At 37.5% G+C, this 13645-nt stretch overlaps 1 protein-coding gene across 4 annotated transcripts in view; it reads left to right on the forward strand.

The window, feature by feature from the left end:
* Window positions 1–3130: 3130 nt before the first annotated feature.
* SLC4A7 (solute carrier family 4 member 7) overlaps window positions 3131–13645 on the forward strand; it is a 98745-nt gene continuing 88230 nt past the window's right edge. For 3 of the 4 annotated variants that reach the window (XM_087946357.1, XM_087946355.1, XM_026689300.2), the window contains exon 1: window positions 3131–3346. In XM_087946357.1, coding sequence (XP_087802483.1) covers window positions 3299–3346 — 48 coding nt within the window. In that variant the 5' untranslated portion in view covers window positions 3131–3298. The remainder of the gene's footprint in view (window positions 3347–13645) is intronic. The other variant, XM_087946360.1, reaches the window with a different exon arrangement.

Consider the following 13645-nt stretch of genomic DNA (forward strand, 5'->3'; position numbering starts at 1 on the left):
TATGCAGATTCATTGTTGTCTCAAATGAGACCAATCACTGTTGTTCATCTGCAAACTTCAGTATTTTAACAGATGGATCATTTGAGATGCAGTCATTGGTATATAGGGAGAAGTGGAGAAAGCACACAGCCTTGGGGGGGCCCTCTGCTAATTGTACAGGTATGAGATGTGATTCTGCCTAGCCTCACCTGCTGCTTCCTGTCTGTTAGGAAGCTTATGATCCAATTATAAGTGTGTTCAAGTACCACTAGCTGTTTTAGTTTACTTAGAAGAATGTCTGGAATGGTGATATTGAATGCTGAACTAAAGTCTACAAAGAGGACCTTTGCGTAGGTATTTGGAGATTCAAAGTGTTGTAGGATGTAGTGTAGAGCCATACTAACAGCATCATCTGTCAATCTATTTGCTCGGTATGCAAACTGCATGGGATCTAACAGCAGATCCGTGATGGTTTTCAGGTGGGACAGTACTAGCCTTTCAAAGGTTTTCATAACTACAGATGTTAGAGCAACTGGTCTGTAGTCATTCAGTTCCTTGATGGAGGGTTTCTTTGGCACTGGGCTGTTTGAAGCAAGAAGGAACAAAGTACATCTCTAGAAATTTATTAAAGATTTGGGTGAAGATGGGGGCCAACTGACCAGCACAGACTTTTAAGCAAGAAGGAGTTATCTTGTCTGGCCCTGGTGGTTTTCCTGGCTTTTGTCTGTGAAATAGATCTCACACTTCTTCTTCTGTGTTCATGAGAGGTTGTGAACCCAATGGATTGGGGTTAGTTGTAGGAGGCTTGTCTGTTGTTGGTGTTTGAGATGGGAGTTGTGGGGATAGGTGGCTGTAGTTTCCTTTCAAACCTGCAATAAAACACAAGTCATCTGCCAGTTGTTGATTTCCTTCTGCCTTGGAAGGAAGTTTGCTGTAGCCAGTGATATTTTTAAGAGTTTTCCACATTTGCTGGTTCATTTGTTGAGAACTGATTCCTTAACTTTTCAGACTAGTTTCTTTTTGCTGCTTTGATCTCCCTTGTTTATTTGTTTCTGGCCTGATTGTATAGCATTGTCATCCTTTCTGTAGGCTTCCTCTTTAAAACGACGTAGCTGCTTAAGTTTAGCTGTGAACCAAGGTTTATTGTTACTATATATTCACAGGTTCCTTGTTGGTACACATAGGTCTTTGTAGAAGCTGACATATGATGTTACAGTATCTGTGGGCTCATCTAGATCTGCAGAGGTATCTTGAAAACCATTCCATTCAGTGCAATCAAGTTAAGCCTGGAGCTTCAGCTTTGCCTCATCCGTCCAAGTCCTCACTGATTTAATTGTTGGTTTCATGGTTTTAAGTCTTTGTCTGTAGGCAGGTACAAGGTGAATCATGGAGTGATCAAAGTGACCACAGCTGCTCATGGTAAATACCTATAAGCATCTTTTATTGTTGTGTAGCAGTGGTTTAAAGTATTTTTGCCTCTGGTGGAACAATTGGCATGCTGGAAATATTTTGGGAGCTCTTTCCTTAAATTTGCTTGATTGAAATCTCCTAAAATGATGGGAAGGGAATCTGGGTGTTTGGCTTCAGCCTCCATAATCTGATCAGCTAGAGTTTGTAATGCCTTGTTTACACAAGCTTGTGGAGGAACATAGACAGCTATTAGGAGAAATGAGGAGAACTCATGTGGAGAATAAAATGGCTTGCAGTTGATATGTAAAGACTAAGTTTTCATCACAGAATTTATATATTATAATTATATCCTGAGACCATCTGTTGTTGATATATAAACATAATCCTCCACCCTTTGTTTTACCTGATGTCTCTTCAATTCTGTCTGATGTAAATGTCTGAAATTCTGGGATGTTTATGCTGTTGTCATGAATTTGTGGATTAAGCCAGGTTTCAGTAAAACAGAATTGCTGAGTTGTAGAAATCAGAATTGCATTTAAAAGGAGTATTTATCCATCTTGTTAACTAGCATAAATTAGTCTATTATACAGGAACAGACTTTAAATTGCATACTGAAATATTGTTTACTTTTTTTCTTTTGTTCAAAGGTGTCCAAGGGGCTTGTAACCTAATGCCTTAATCACTACAGCAAATTGGCTCACATTGTTTACTTAAAAGTATCCAAATATGTCTCACTAAACAATAAAGCTGCATGCACCCATTGAGTCTTATGAGGAGATGCAGCTAATCAAACAAAGGTAAGGTTTTATTTGCAAAGGAAGAAACCATGTTAAGCTTGTTTACATCTTATTTGTTAACCAAACTAACTTATGAGTGGAACTAATAGATATTCAAAGATATATTTGCTTCTGGCTAGTATATTAAGTTCACAGAAATTTTACTATCACGGAAGGCTTCATTCATAAGCGCACCAAAATGTGCCTACCGTTCCTGACCTACTGGTTTTTTTTCTTATTCATATCTATTTCATGTATTTATAACCATGTTTATACTTATACCTGTTATCTAATAATTGTTTGAAAAAATAAATAAATAAATTTTAATGAAAGGCAACAAATCTTTGCCTGTTTCTTTGGATATAAATGCCAATCAGCAGTGGAATATACTAAATATATTGGTAAATATCTGTTTCGTCACTAAACTGTCATACATTTGCTGATTCCTCCAGTTCAAAATTTTGAAATGTAAATTAGCATATTACTTAATGTTCAATTTTATAGGAGCTCTGTCTGAAACACCTTATTTACAATTACGCTCTGGAAACAATCTTTACTATCCAATTGATATCAGTAAATCTAACTAAGCCCAACATTTATTATAGTCCTTAAAAGGTAAAAAAGCTGAGAATCTCTAAATACTTTTTTGTGGCCGTTTTAGCTTGGAATCGGGCACATAATGTGGTTCCAGAGAGATTGCTTCAAAGTCACCAAGTGAGTTTGTTTGGGGTGGGCAGAGAGATATTACTGATTTTGCTTCCTGGCTCAAAACAGCGGAAAACTCTCCTCCCTCAGTTATGGTTGGAAAATGATGGAAACGGTCACAAAAAAGTATTTTACCTTCCGAAAGTCCCTTCTACCCTCCCGCCTCGTCCCTCAGCGCCTCTTCTCCGCGTAGAGGAGGAGCCGCATTCTCTTGGCGATTGGTTAGGCCTGCTGCCAATCGGGCGGCCGAGGGGCGTGGCTAGGCTCGAGCCGGCTTAGGCTCTCGCAAGAGCAGAAGCGGGCGTCCAAGTCAAAGCCTCGTTGCTGCCGGAGCCGCGACGTTTCCTTTCCCCCCCACCATTTCATCCTACGCAGTCAGGCAGCGAGCGCAGACCTCGACTCCCAGCGCTGTCCGACTAGGGCACGCCATGGAGGAGGAGCGTGCCGGGGAGCAGATGAGGCCACTACTCACAACGGTAATAGAGCGAGGAGGCAGAGGCTGGGGGAAAAGTTGGGGACAGGAGGAGGGTTCCCCTTCGCAGCCAGCCGGGGCTGTCTGCGGGTCGCTGCTGTTCCTCTTTGTGGGGGCGGAGCCGCCGGCGGAGACTTTAACGCCCGCGGTAATTGAAAGCTCGGCTTCCTGCTCTCGGTCTCAGTCACAGGTGTCAGTTCAGGAGCCGTGTGGGGAGGGCTACATAAGACTTCGCCCCCCCCTCCTTCCTCGATTCATGTCCAGGCAACAGTGCGTGTAGCCAGAGCCCTAAATAACAGAGTTGCTGTCGCCTCGTGAATTCAGAGGCTTGTTGGGATAATCTGGGCAGCCATCCGTTTAATTCTAGTATTAATTCTTTTGGGCGAAATATATCTCGTCAGCATCTTCTCATGCCCCAGTTGCTCGCTTCCTGTTTCTGTGTATGCGTGAGAGAGAAATAGACTTTTATTTTTACGTTGCTTTCGCTGCTTTTGTTTAGGCCGAGATCTAAATATGGTAAGGGCAGGCCAGAGAGCGAGAGCGAGCTTGGTCTCTTTGTTCCCCACCCAGCTCTCTCGCTCGCTCTCTTTCTCGTCCTCCGCCTCTTCCATCCACACGCTCATTTCAGATTTTCATACCGCGGTACACATGGAAGAGTCTCAAGTAAGGTAAAGGAAAAGACTAAGATCAAACCTAGTGTATGTTCTGGGCTGGAGTAAAAGCTATATAGATGAATCTCTGGGGCAGTTTGCAACAACTGCTGGTGAAGCTCTGCTATCCTGTTCTTTACCATTTCACTGTCTCTGAGAGTGCAGACACATGGTTTGCCAGGACCAGTTCTTTTGTCCTCAGAGCTTGCTGTCATATGGAGCTCAAGGAAATGATGTGTTGTTTCTAGGGCCTTTTCATTGCCAGTGTTTGTGGAGGTGGTCATCAAGGGATAATATAACAGTGATTCACTTTACTTCCGTTTCAGAGGAGGTGAAATGAAGCCATCACATGCCTGTTCAGTAAAACTACTGGGTTTTTACCCACTTTGATTTTGGGGAAGTGTGATTTTTTTTGGGGTGGTGGTGGTGGTGGTGAGCTCAGTTTAGGTGAAAGTTTTTTGTTGTTTTGTTTTTGAGTTTCTGCCATTTATCTTGATGTTAATCAGGAGTTCATTGCCAAGGTTTCTTGAGGCTATGGTTTGGCAATTAATCTAATTTAATTGGGTAGTAAAAATGGGCACTAGGTAACGGAAAGCTTTCCTGACAGAATGATAAGCAAACAAATACTCTGCTGTAGAAGTGTTTTTTAACTGTTACTTTTCCTACTCTGAAACTATATTAATAAAGAAGCTAAACAGTAGCTTTAACCAAAATACACATCATTTATAATGTAAGATAGTGGATACTTAGAATAACATCCAAGTGGCCCAGAAAAGCAGTTTGAATAATATTCAGTCAGATTTTGCAGATCTCTCCGACATTTGCTCTGGTGCATTTGCACAGCATTCCTGTATAAATGAATGAAATGTTTATGAACTTGGAGCATCTTATTTTGAGCTGGAAACTATTGTTTCTGGTGTAAAATGTTTTGCATTCAAAACAGGCTTCATAGTTCATTTTGAATTCACTTTGAATTCAAAATATACATTTTGAATTCAAAATAATTGAATAATGCATATCCTGGTTTCCTAATGGTTCCCAAACAGGGTTAATTTAAACCACTCTTAATCCATAAAGCTATAAAGAAGTAGTGCAACAGAGATAGCTTCTGAAGTCCATATATGGCTGAAAGTTTTAAATGAACAACTTCAAAGATGACTGAAATGCCTATTAACAAGACTTTATTGTGAAACAAACTTTATATTCTTGTGATACTGGCCATAGTAAAACAGGGAAGGGACTTTTGGCCTGCCTTTGAGCCAGCTTCTCCCTCATTCCCCTCCCTAATACCCTGTTTCTCCAACAATACGGCCTCCCCCAATAGGAAGTCTCAGCATGTTTTATAGGCATGAAATGAAATTAAGCGCCTCCCCCCAAATTAAGGCCTATATTAAAACATGCAAAATGGGGGGGGGAATGGTGGGGGGGCTTGCCATTAGGAAGTACTTTTGTTGCACACCTGGATATGGTGCCTGCGTTGACCCTGATATGAAGTGCCCCACCAACGCCGAGGTCAACATCCAAGCCGGCGCTGCCCACCCAAAGATGCAAGGGGGGGGGGAATTAAGTCACCCCCAAAAAGACGACCTAGCCATTTTTTCAGGGCTCAAAAAAAAATAAGACCCGGCCTTATTATATGAGAAACACGGTATGAAGAGAAGGATTTAACATTAAGTTTTGAGGAAATTATGTGTGATTCTTCTGGTACTTTACCATAGTTTCTCTTATTGAAGAAATCAATTAGTACTCACTTTGTAGAGTTTAAGTATTATGTCTTTGGATTGCTTCTATTTATATATAATACTTCTAGGGCCTCTTTTACTCCTCTGCACTAAGATGGCAAAACAACAATACAAATAAAAGGTGGAGAACCACCTAGCAGATGAAGTGAGTGTGGCAGGGACTGCAGCACCTAACTAACTATAAAGGCAACATGAGGAACAAGGTCAATACTGATGCCTCATTGGTAGAGGAGTTGAACATCATCTTCACCCGCTATGAGGTGAAAAGACCAGACCCCATAGCCTCTGCCTGCCAGCCTTCTGATTCCCAGCCACTCACCCTATATGAACATCAAGTGAGAGCTGCACTGAAGGCTGTCAATCCCAGTAAAAATGCAGGTCCAGATGGGGTGCTGGGGATAGTGGTAAAGACTTGTGCTGATCAATTAGCAGAGGTCCTGACAAAGATCTTTAACATCTCCCTGTAAATGGCCTGTGTTCCATCATGCTTGCAAACAGCCATTATTGTCCCAGTCCTCAAGAAAACAGCAATTAACTACCTAAATGACTACAGACCTATCGTGTTAATGTCAATAGTGATGAAATGCTTTGAAAGACTGGTTCTCCACCACCTCAGGACATGCCTCCCACCAAACTTTGACAAACATCAGTTTGCCTACAGGTGGAACAGGTCAACAGACGATGCCATAGCTACTACCTTACATACTGTAGCAAGCTATCTGGAGAAACCCGGAAATTATGTCAAGATGCTTTTCATTGACTACAGCTCGGCCTTCAATACTGTCCTGCCCAGCATGCTTATCAAAAAGCTGACTGACTTGGATTTTCTCTCTTCCATCTGCGACGGGATCAAAGACTTTCTGAAGGACTGACCACAAACAGTGAAGGCTGGGCCTGTCACATCCACCTCCCTGAAGCTTTGTACTGGCTCCCCACAGGGCTGTGTGCTCAGTCCTTACCTGTACTCATTGTACACACATAATTGTGTATCATCTGACCCATCCACTGTGATCATTAAGTTCGCAGGTGATACTACCATATTTGGTCTCATTATAGGTGGAGATGAAACAGCGTACAGGAGGGAGGTTCAAAAATTATTCTCATGGTGCCTAGAAAACAACTTGCACCTGACTATCAGCAAGACAAAGGAGATAGTGTTAGACTTCTGGAAGAAGAGACAGGAACCTGCCCCACTTTATATCGAGGGGGGGCTGGGTGGAGAGAGTTTCCTCCTTTAAATTCCTGGGAGTCTACCTCAGTGAAGATCTTACCTGGAAAATCAACACAACCCAGGTGGCCAGAAAGGCCCAACAGAGACTCAATTTCCTTAAGGTCATAGCCAGTCGCACCAACAGGCTGAAGAACAGTTTCTACCAGTGGGCTGTCAGACTCCTGAACAGAAAATAACTTCATGTCAACATAGTATGATAGATTTGCAGGGCCTGCACATTGTTCAACAAGGTCACATAGTGTAATAAGATTGGGACTGGTTTAGGGGCTTCTGTCCTCACTGTGAGTTGTGTTGGGAGGGGGTGCTCCAAGGGAGGCTCAGCCAATTTCATTGTACACATGTTGTACTTTGACAATAAAGGTAATAATATTACAAGGCTAAGTGAAGAGATTTTTTTTTATGTTGTATATTGAGAAGAGGAATAAAAGTTTGATCATACTATTTGTTCTCTTATGGTTTTGGCTATTTGGAATCTGTTTATCCTTTTCCCACTACTTCAGCTATTGTCTCATTGGCCTAAATATAATTTTTCATTGACACATTGTATTTGATTTTTTTGATCAAAAGATAGTTGAAGAATAATCGGGCAACTTTTGAATTCTTAAAGATCTGTGAGTTTGTTAGTGCTTCGGCCCATTTTTTTTGTCTATAGCAAAGAGGACACTAATTTATGCAAATTAAAATGCTTACATAATAAAATAGCAATATGTCTCTATCTTGTGCAGCATTTGTTTATTCAATTCTATAACTGCTGACAGATATTTAACTGTCCATTTATCTATAGTTTATTCAAAAGCAGAATATTCATTTGTTACTACTTTTCTGTTTCCTAATCAGTTTGTTCTGATCATTCACATACGATCATACTTATCTTAGTTCTCCCCCCACCCCATACACACACCTGTCCTTCTCTGGAACCTGGATGTACAGTTGATTCTTACCCCCCCTTCATTTGAAAAAGGCTCTTAAAATCATGTTTCAATAGATCTTTGGATTGTGTCAGTATATTTATTTTCAATATTATGTAATTAGTGTGGTTTTTAATTGCTTTGTAATATTTTGTTTGTTGGTTTTCTTGTATATTTTCAAGAATCAATCTGATTGGGGTGTTATATAATTGTTGTAAATAAACCTTATGGTGCTTTCCTCCTAGCCTATAAATACATTTGAAAGTTTGTAGATAGTTCATAGTATTCTTTTTAGAGGGTTTTCACATTAAATATGCAAGCCATCTGTTACAGTTCTTGTTTTCTTACTATCTCAATGTATTTTTACAGTTTCATATTTTTTTTTTATTTTTACTTTTAACAATTCCTACTTGGAAGATAAGTTAAATATAACTATAGGCAAAACCCTATAGATGAAAAACCCTCTCTTGTAATATATCTTGTCTAATGAATGTATATGCAAACATTAGTTTTTGTCTTGTTAATTATCTCAGTACCAAGGTGAGCATTTCCAAGGAGAGTGGTTGGATGTCAGACAAAAGCTGAAGGTGTGAAATTGATTGGTGTGGTCAGTTTTCAACCAGATGTCCCAGTGCCACTGGAGCAAACATTTTAATGGGAAAATTATGGACAATTATGGTCATGCAATCTTCCTCTTAGCAATGGTCTCACTTAGCAACAGATTTGCCAATCCCAATTGTGCCCGATAAACAAGGACTACCTGTATTATATTTCTAAATAGTGAAAATAAACGTTTTCTAGTTGATTGCTTAAACAAGACATGGCTTGCAAAAAGACTTGCCATGATAATGTTTTATTGGTCTTGACCACAATTAAATTACACAATTGCTTAATTGTGTTTTATGCAGTTTTATTGATTATTTATATATAATTACTTATAAATAGGTAACACAATACTATGGAAACAGTTTGAAGTTGTAATGTGGGATTCATAAGGAGATAAATAGTATTATATGCAATAATTTTTCCTTAAAATTTGTGGCTGACTGATGATGATGATTTCAAGGAGTCCACCCTAAAAATAAATAGGAGCAGTTTTATATGGTTATTGTATTCTTTTAACTCTTTCTACTGCCTAACTCATATTGCAGCCTATAAGTACTCCAGCCTATGTCCTTAGTACTATTTTTCTTCAAAAGCCATCTTTCAGAGATGTATAACTGGAATACAAAAACAAGAGCAAATTAAAGTCAATATTTTCTAGTAACCAATGTTAACAGACATCTTGGAAATATTTTTTGGAGAGCTTAGCTGCCTATTTTAGTTATAAAGTATTCTTTATTTAAATAATAATGCATTACCATTCATCCTTAATTTCAAATAATTTGTGAATTAATTAGAAGTTAGAATTAGAATTATTAATTAGAAATACCAAACCTTCCATCTTTTTACTGTGAGAAATTGATAAAAAATGATTTGGCATATCTTCCTATATGTGCTATGTTCTACCAATATATTATCTGTCTAAATTTTGGAATTCACAATGCATACTCCAACTCATTTTCTTAATTCATTTTCCTTTAATATCAGTTTTTTACAAACTTTTTAAAACAGATATTTGGAGCAAGTAATATACAGTTTTTGTAGTCTGGTAAATATAATATATTTCAAAGTTGGAATAGTATCTTGTTACTTTTAAGATTTTGTTGTATGGCGTTTGCTACTTACATAAAATGAAAATCAAATACAGGCATTGTGAAATTGATTAGAAAGAATTCAGCTTTGATTTGCTGATATAATTTATTTATGAAATCCTTTAGAGAATAGATATGTTATGGAAAAAAATTAAAAACCAAATTGTTTTCAGTAAGAAATTGATAGCTAAGGAAAAAATTTACAAAAACAAGCGAAGAGTGTCTTGTGGAGTCCCTGATGCTGTCTAAGTATGGCTGTTGTAGGCATTTAATTATTGTACTAGGTAACATCATCAATTTACCCCTACCAAAACTGGCACGACAAGCTAACAGCCCACCCCATAGTTATTAGCACTGATGATGTTACCTACTTGCTTATGAAACATCTGTAAACGAACAACCAAACTCTTGAAGGACTCTCCAGTTCAACCCTGAACTACATATCTTCTCTTCTCTTGACACTGTGTCCTAAGTGTAAACATTATTTGGAACTATTTATGTTTCCTGGAATATGCAACTGTGTTATATTTAACTAGGACTTCCTTAAAGGAGCATATCTTTTTTTGAGACTACAGTGGTAGTCATGCAGATTTTTTAGAAAATACATATCTCAGATTAAAGAAGTGGTCACATATCAGTGATATGTAACTCTAACCTATTGTTGCCTTTATACCATCTCAGATGTGTATTTTCTGAGATGTAGATAATCAGGTAATCCTCGACTTACTACAATTGAGCCCAATTTTACCTTTGTTGCCACAATTGTTAAGTGAATCATTAGTGACACGGTTGTTAGGTGAATCTGGCTTCCCCATTGGCTTTGCTTGTCAGAAGATTGCAGAAGGTGATCACATGAATCAGTTACCAAGCATCTGAATTTTGATCACCCGGCCATGGATATGGAGCAATATTCATAAGTATGAAAAATGGTCAAAGGTCATTTTTTTCAGTGCCATTGTAAATTCAAATGGTCACTAAATGAATCATTGTAGGTTGAAGACTGCCTGTAGCCATGTGGTATCAGCCTTTTGAGGCAGTCCAGATAAGTGCAAACCATGAGTAGTAACTGTATCTTTATTGCAAGTGAAAACCATGAGTAGTAACTGTATCTTTACTGTAAGATTACAGTAACAGCTTTGCAACTCTGAAAACACTTCCCCCTTCCTTTAATTTTGCTTTCCGGAAAACTAGGATAGATCCCTTCTGAAATGCTTCTCAAACCTCCCCCCACCCCTTTTCTGGACTGACAGTATCTTTTGTATGATGATTGTCTCCCAAGATCATTCCTATGTATCATTACTTGTGAGCTCATTGAATAATTGTTGCTTTAAGGAACTGCCACAAAGCACTACAAGTACTCCTCAATTTACAACCATTTGTTTAATGATCATTCAAAGTTATAATGGCACTGAAAATTGATCTAGAACCAGTTTTCACACCTATTACTGTTGTAGCCTGCCCATGGTCACATGATCAAAATTTGGGCATTGGCAACTGGCATGTATTTATAATAGTTACATTGTCCCAGGGTCATGTGATCCCATTTGTAATATTTCCAGTTGGCTTCTAACAAGCAAGATCAGTGTGGGGAGCAGATTAGCTCAACGACTGCATGATTCATTTAACAACTGCAATGATTGACTTGTGATTTCGAACGGACTTCAGATAAATAGTTGTAAGTTGAGGACTAGTGTAATGTAACTTGTAGTCTAGATAGTCTAGATATAATAACAAAAATTCCTCTAAGAAATAAATGTAGCTGAACCAATGAAACAAAAAGTTTATGAAATATAATGTAGGATAATACAATGAAAATGGAGAAAATTTGTATTTTTGAAAGTCCGAAGAGTTGAGGAAAGCAATTCTTAAAGACAGAACATTCTTCAAAGATAATAAAGATTTTAATAATCCTTTTCTTTAAAAAGGCTTCCACATAACTTTTAATTATAACAGATTTTTGATCTGGGATCTAAATTAAATTCTATTAGGGGCAACACTCTGATGCCACATAAAGCAAGCAAAAAATTGTTACCATTACTTGATAGTTCAAACATTTATTCTATCTTCTTTTTAAAAATGCAAAACTGGGAAGCCAGTTAGCTAAGTTGTTACAATTTACTATGTCTAAATATAAACTTCATAAGTATTATTTCTATCAGATATCATCAATTGAATTTGTGTCTAATGTGTCTAATGTCTAATGTATTAAAAAATACATTAAACACAGTGTATTTTTTAACAATGTCACTAGAGGGCACTGTCCCCATTTCTTGATTAGAATGTACAATAATATGTACAGTAGAAGACAAATAGCAAACTGACTGATACTACAATTATGACTGATAGGCTTATAGACTACCAGCTAGAAATTCTATTGAATTCAGTGGGACTGGCTTCTGAGTATAGTATACAGTATAGTATATAGTATAATGCAGATTGACAATTTATTTTAGTATGTGGCAATACCTATAAAAGGGTTAATTTTCTTTTTACATCACATAAAGAATCAGAATATTTGAGTATATTTTCTTGAACTGATTGTAGAAAGTACTGTATATGAATAACTTTTTAAATGTAAAAAATAAAGTTTTTTTCATTGTACTTGGCTAATAATTCAGAAGCAGTATTGCCTAATTATGACTGTAACTAATTTATGTGATCAGCAATATGTCATGGCCTACCAATCTACTTTTAGATAAGGATTCCTAATTGATTGTATAATTGGATAGATAGAGCATTGCTTTTTAAGTTTTAAAACCAGGTCTTCTGAATGACATGCTAGATTCTCTGATAATTCTTACTGTAGTACTGTTACTGTGATTAAAATTATCTAATTGCTATCTGGGGATATATACTTGCCTCCCTAGGTTGATAGAAAAAGCATGTTCCAAATCCTTTCCCTAAAATGTTTTCATCCAATGAGAGCCGAGAAGCATGTCTGTTCCATGGTTACTTAACTTTTGGAATCTTATTCTTTTAGACTTTTGGTAGGCCGTAAAGATCTGGCTCTTTTTCCAGGTGTTAGGGTAACTGAAGGGGAATCTGTGGATGATTGTTAAATCACTTTCAGTTTTTGTTATGTTTTTTATGGTTTTGTGATTTTATTGTTTTAAATTGGCCAAAATTGTGTCTCAAGTTAGATGGTGGCGGTGTTACTGCTGCTGCTGCTGCTGCTGCTGCTGCTGCTGCTGCTGCTGCTGCTGCTACTACTACTACTACTACTACTATTAATACCACCACTACTATACTACTGCCTCCTCCATCATTACTCCATAATTGACTAGATATTTGTATTGATTGTCTTCATCCAGACTCAATGTTATTTCCATAGGGCATCTTAATTGTTTCAGAAATGTTTAGCGAGGTTTGATAGAGATGCCCGAGGTTTGGAAAACTGAATATTCATTTTTTTCTGTGCTATGATATGCTCTGTATCCATTACTGCATTTTCTGTCTTTGGTGTCGGCTGAACAGAGAACCGAGAAAATATTACATTACTTTAAATCTAGTGCTGCCTGTCCTGAAATTTTCTAGATTTTTGGTGGAAACATCCATACAGTTTAAGTTCTGTTCACACAGATTGCAAAAATAGAAAATAAAAATAAAAATCTATTGAAGGGAGAGGGAAAGGAAGGAAAAACAAATGCACCATTTCTATTCAATAACTGAAAATTCCTATTTGACAAAACCTGTTGTGCAGGTTTGCATTATTATTATTTTTCAATTTTTAACAATTAGATAATATTTAGTCTGTCAAAATGAAGAAAATTAAAAAAAAATATCACAAAAGTAAAATCTTAATACTGAATAAGTATGATTCACTACAATTGTCTGGCCTTTCTGGGAATTTATATAATAACCTGCAAAATGTAAAGAGGCCTAATATCCATATAGAATGTACAGTGTAATAATATGTGATAATGGATTTGATTCTTTGTTAATGCATGTGCAAGTGTGCTTAGGTAATAGAATTTTGGAATATTTATTTTGCAACAATGTGTAAGATATCAGTTTTGAAAAATGCTATTCTCAGCCTTGGGAAAAGTTACATAATGTATTTTATTCATTCCCAAGTGCC

Source organism: Notechis scutatus, chromosome Z (genome assembly GCF_049901735.1).
Source record: "Notechis scutatus isolate UNSWTSFEM ecotype Mainland chromosome Z, rNotScu1.2, whole genome shotgun sequence".
Taxonomy (NCBI): Eukaryota; Metazoa; Chordata; class Lepidosauria; order Squamata; family Elapidae; genus Notechis; species Notechis scutatus.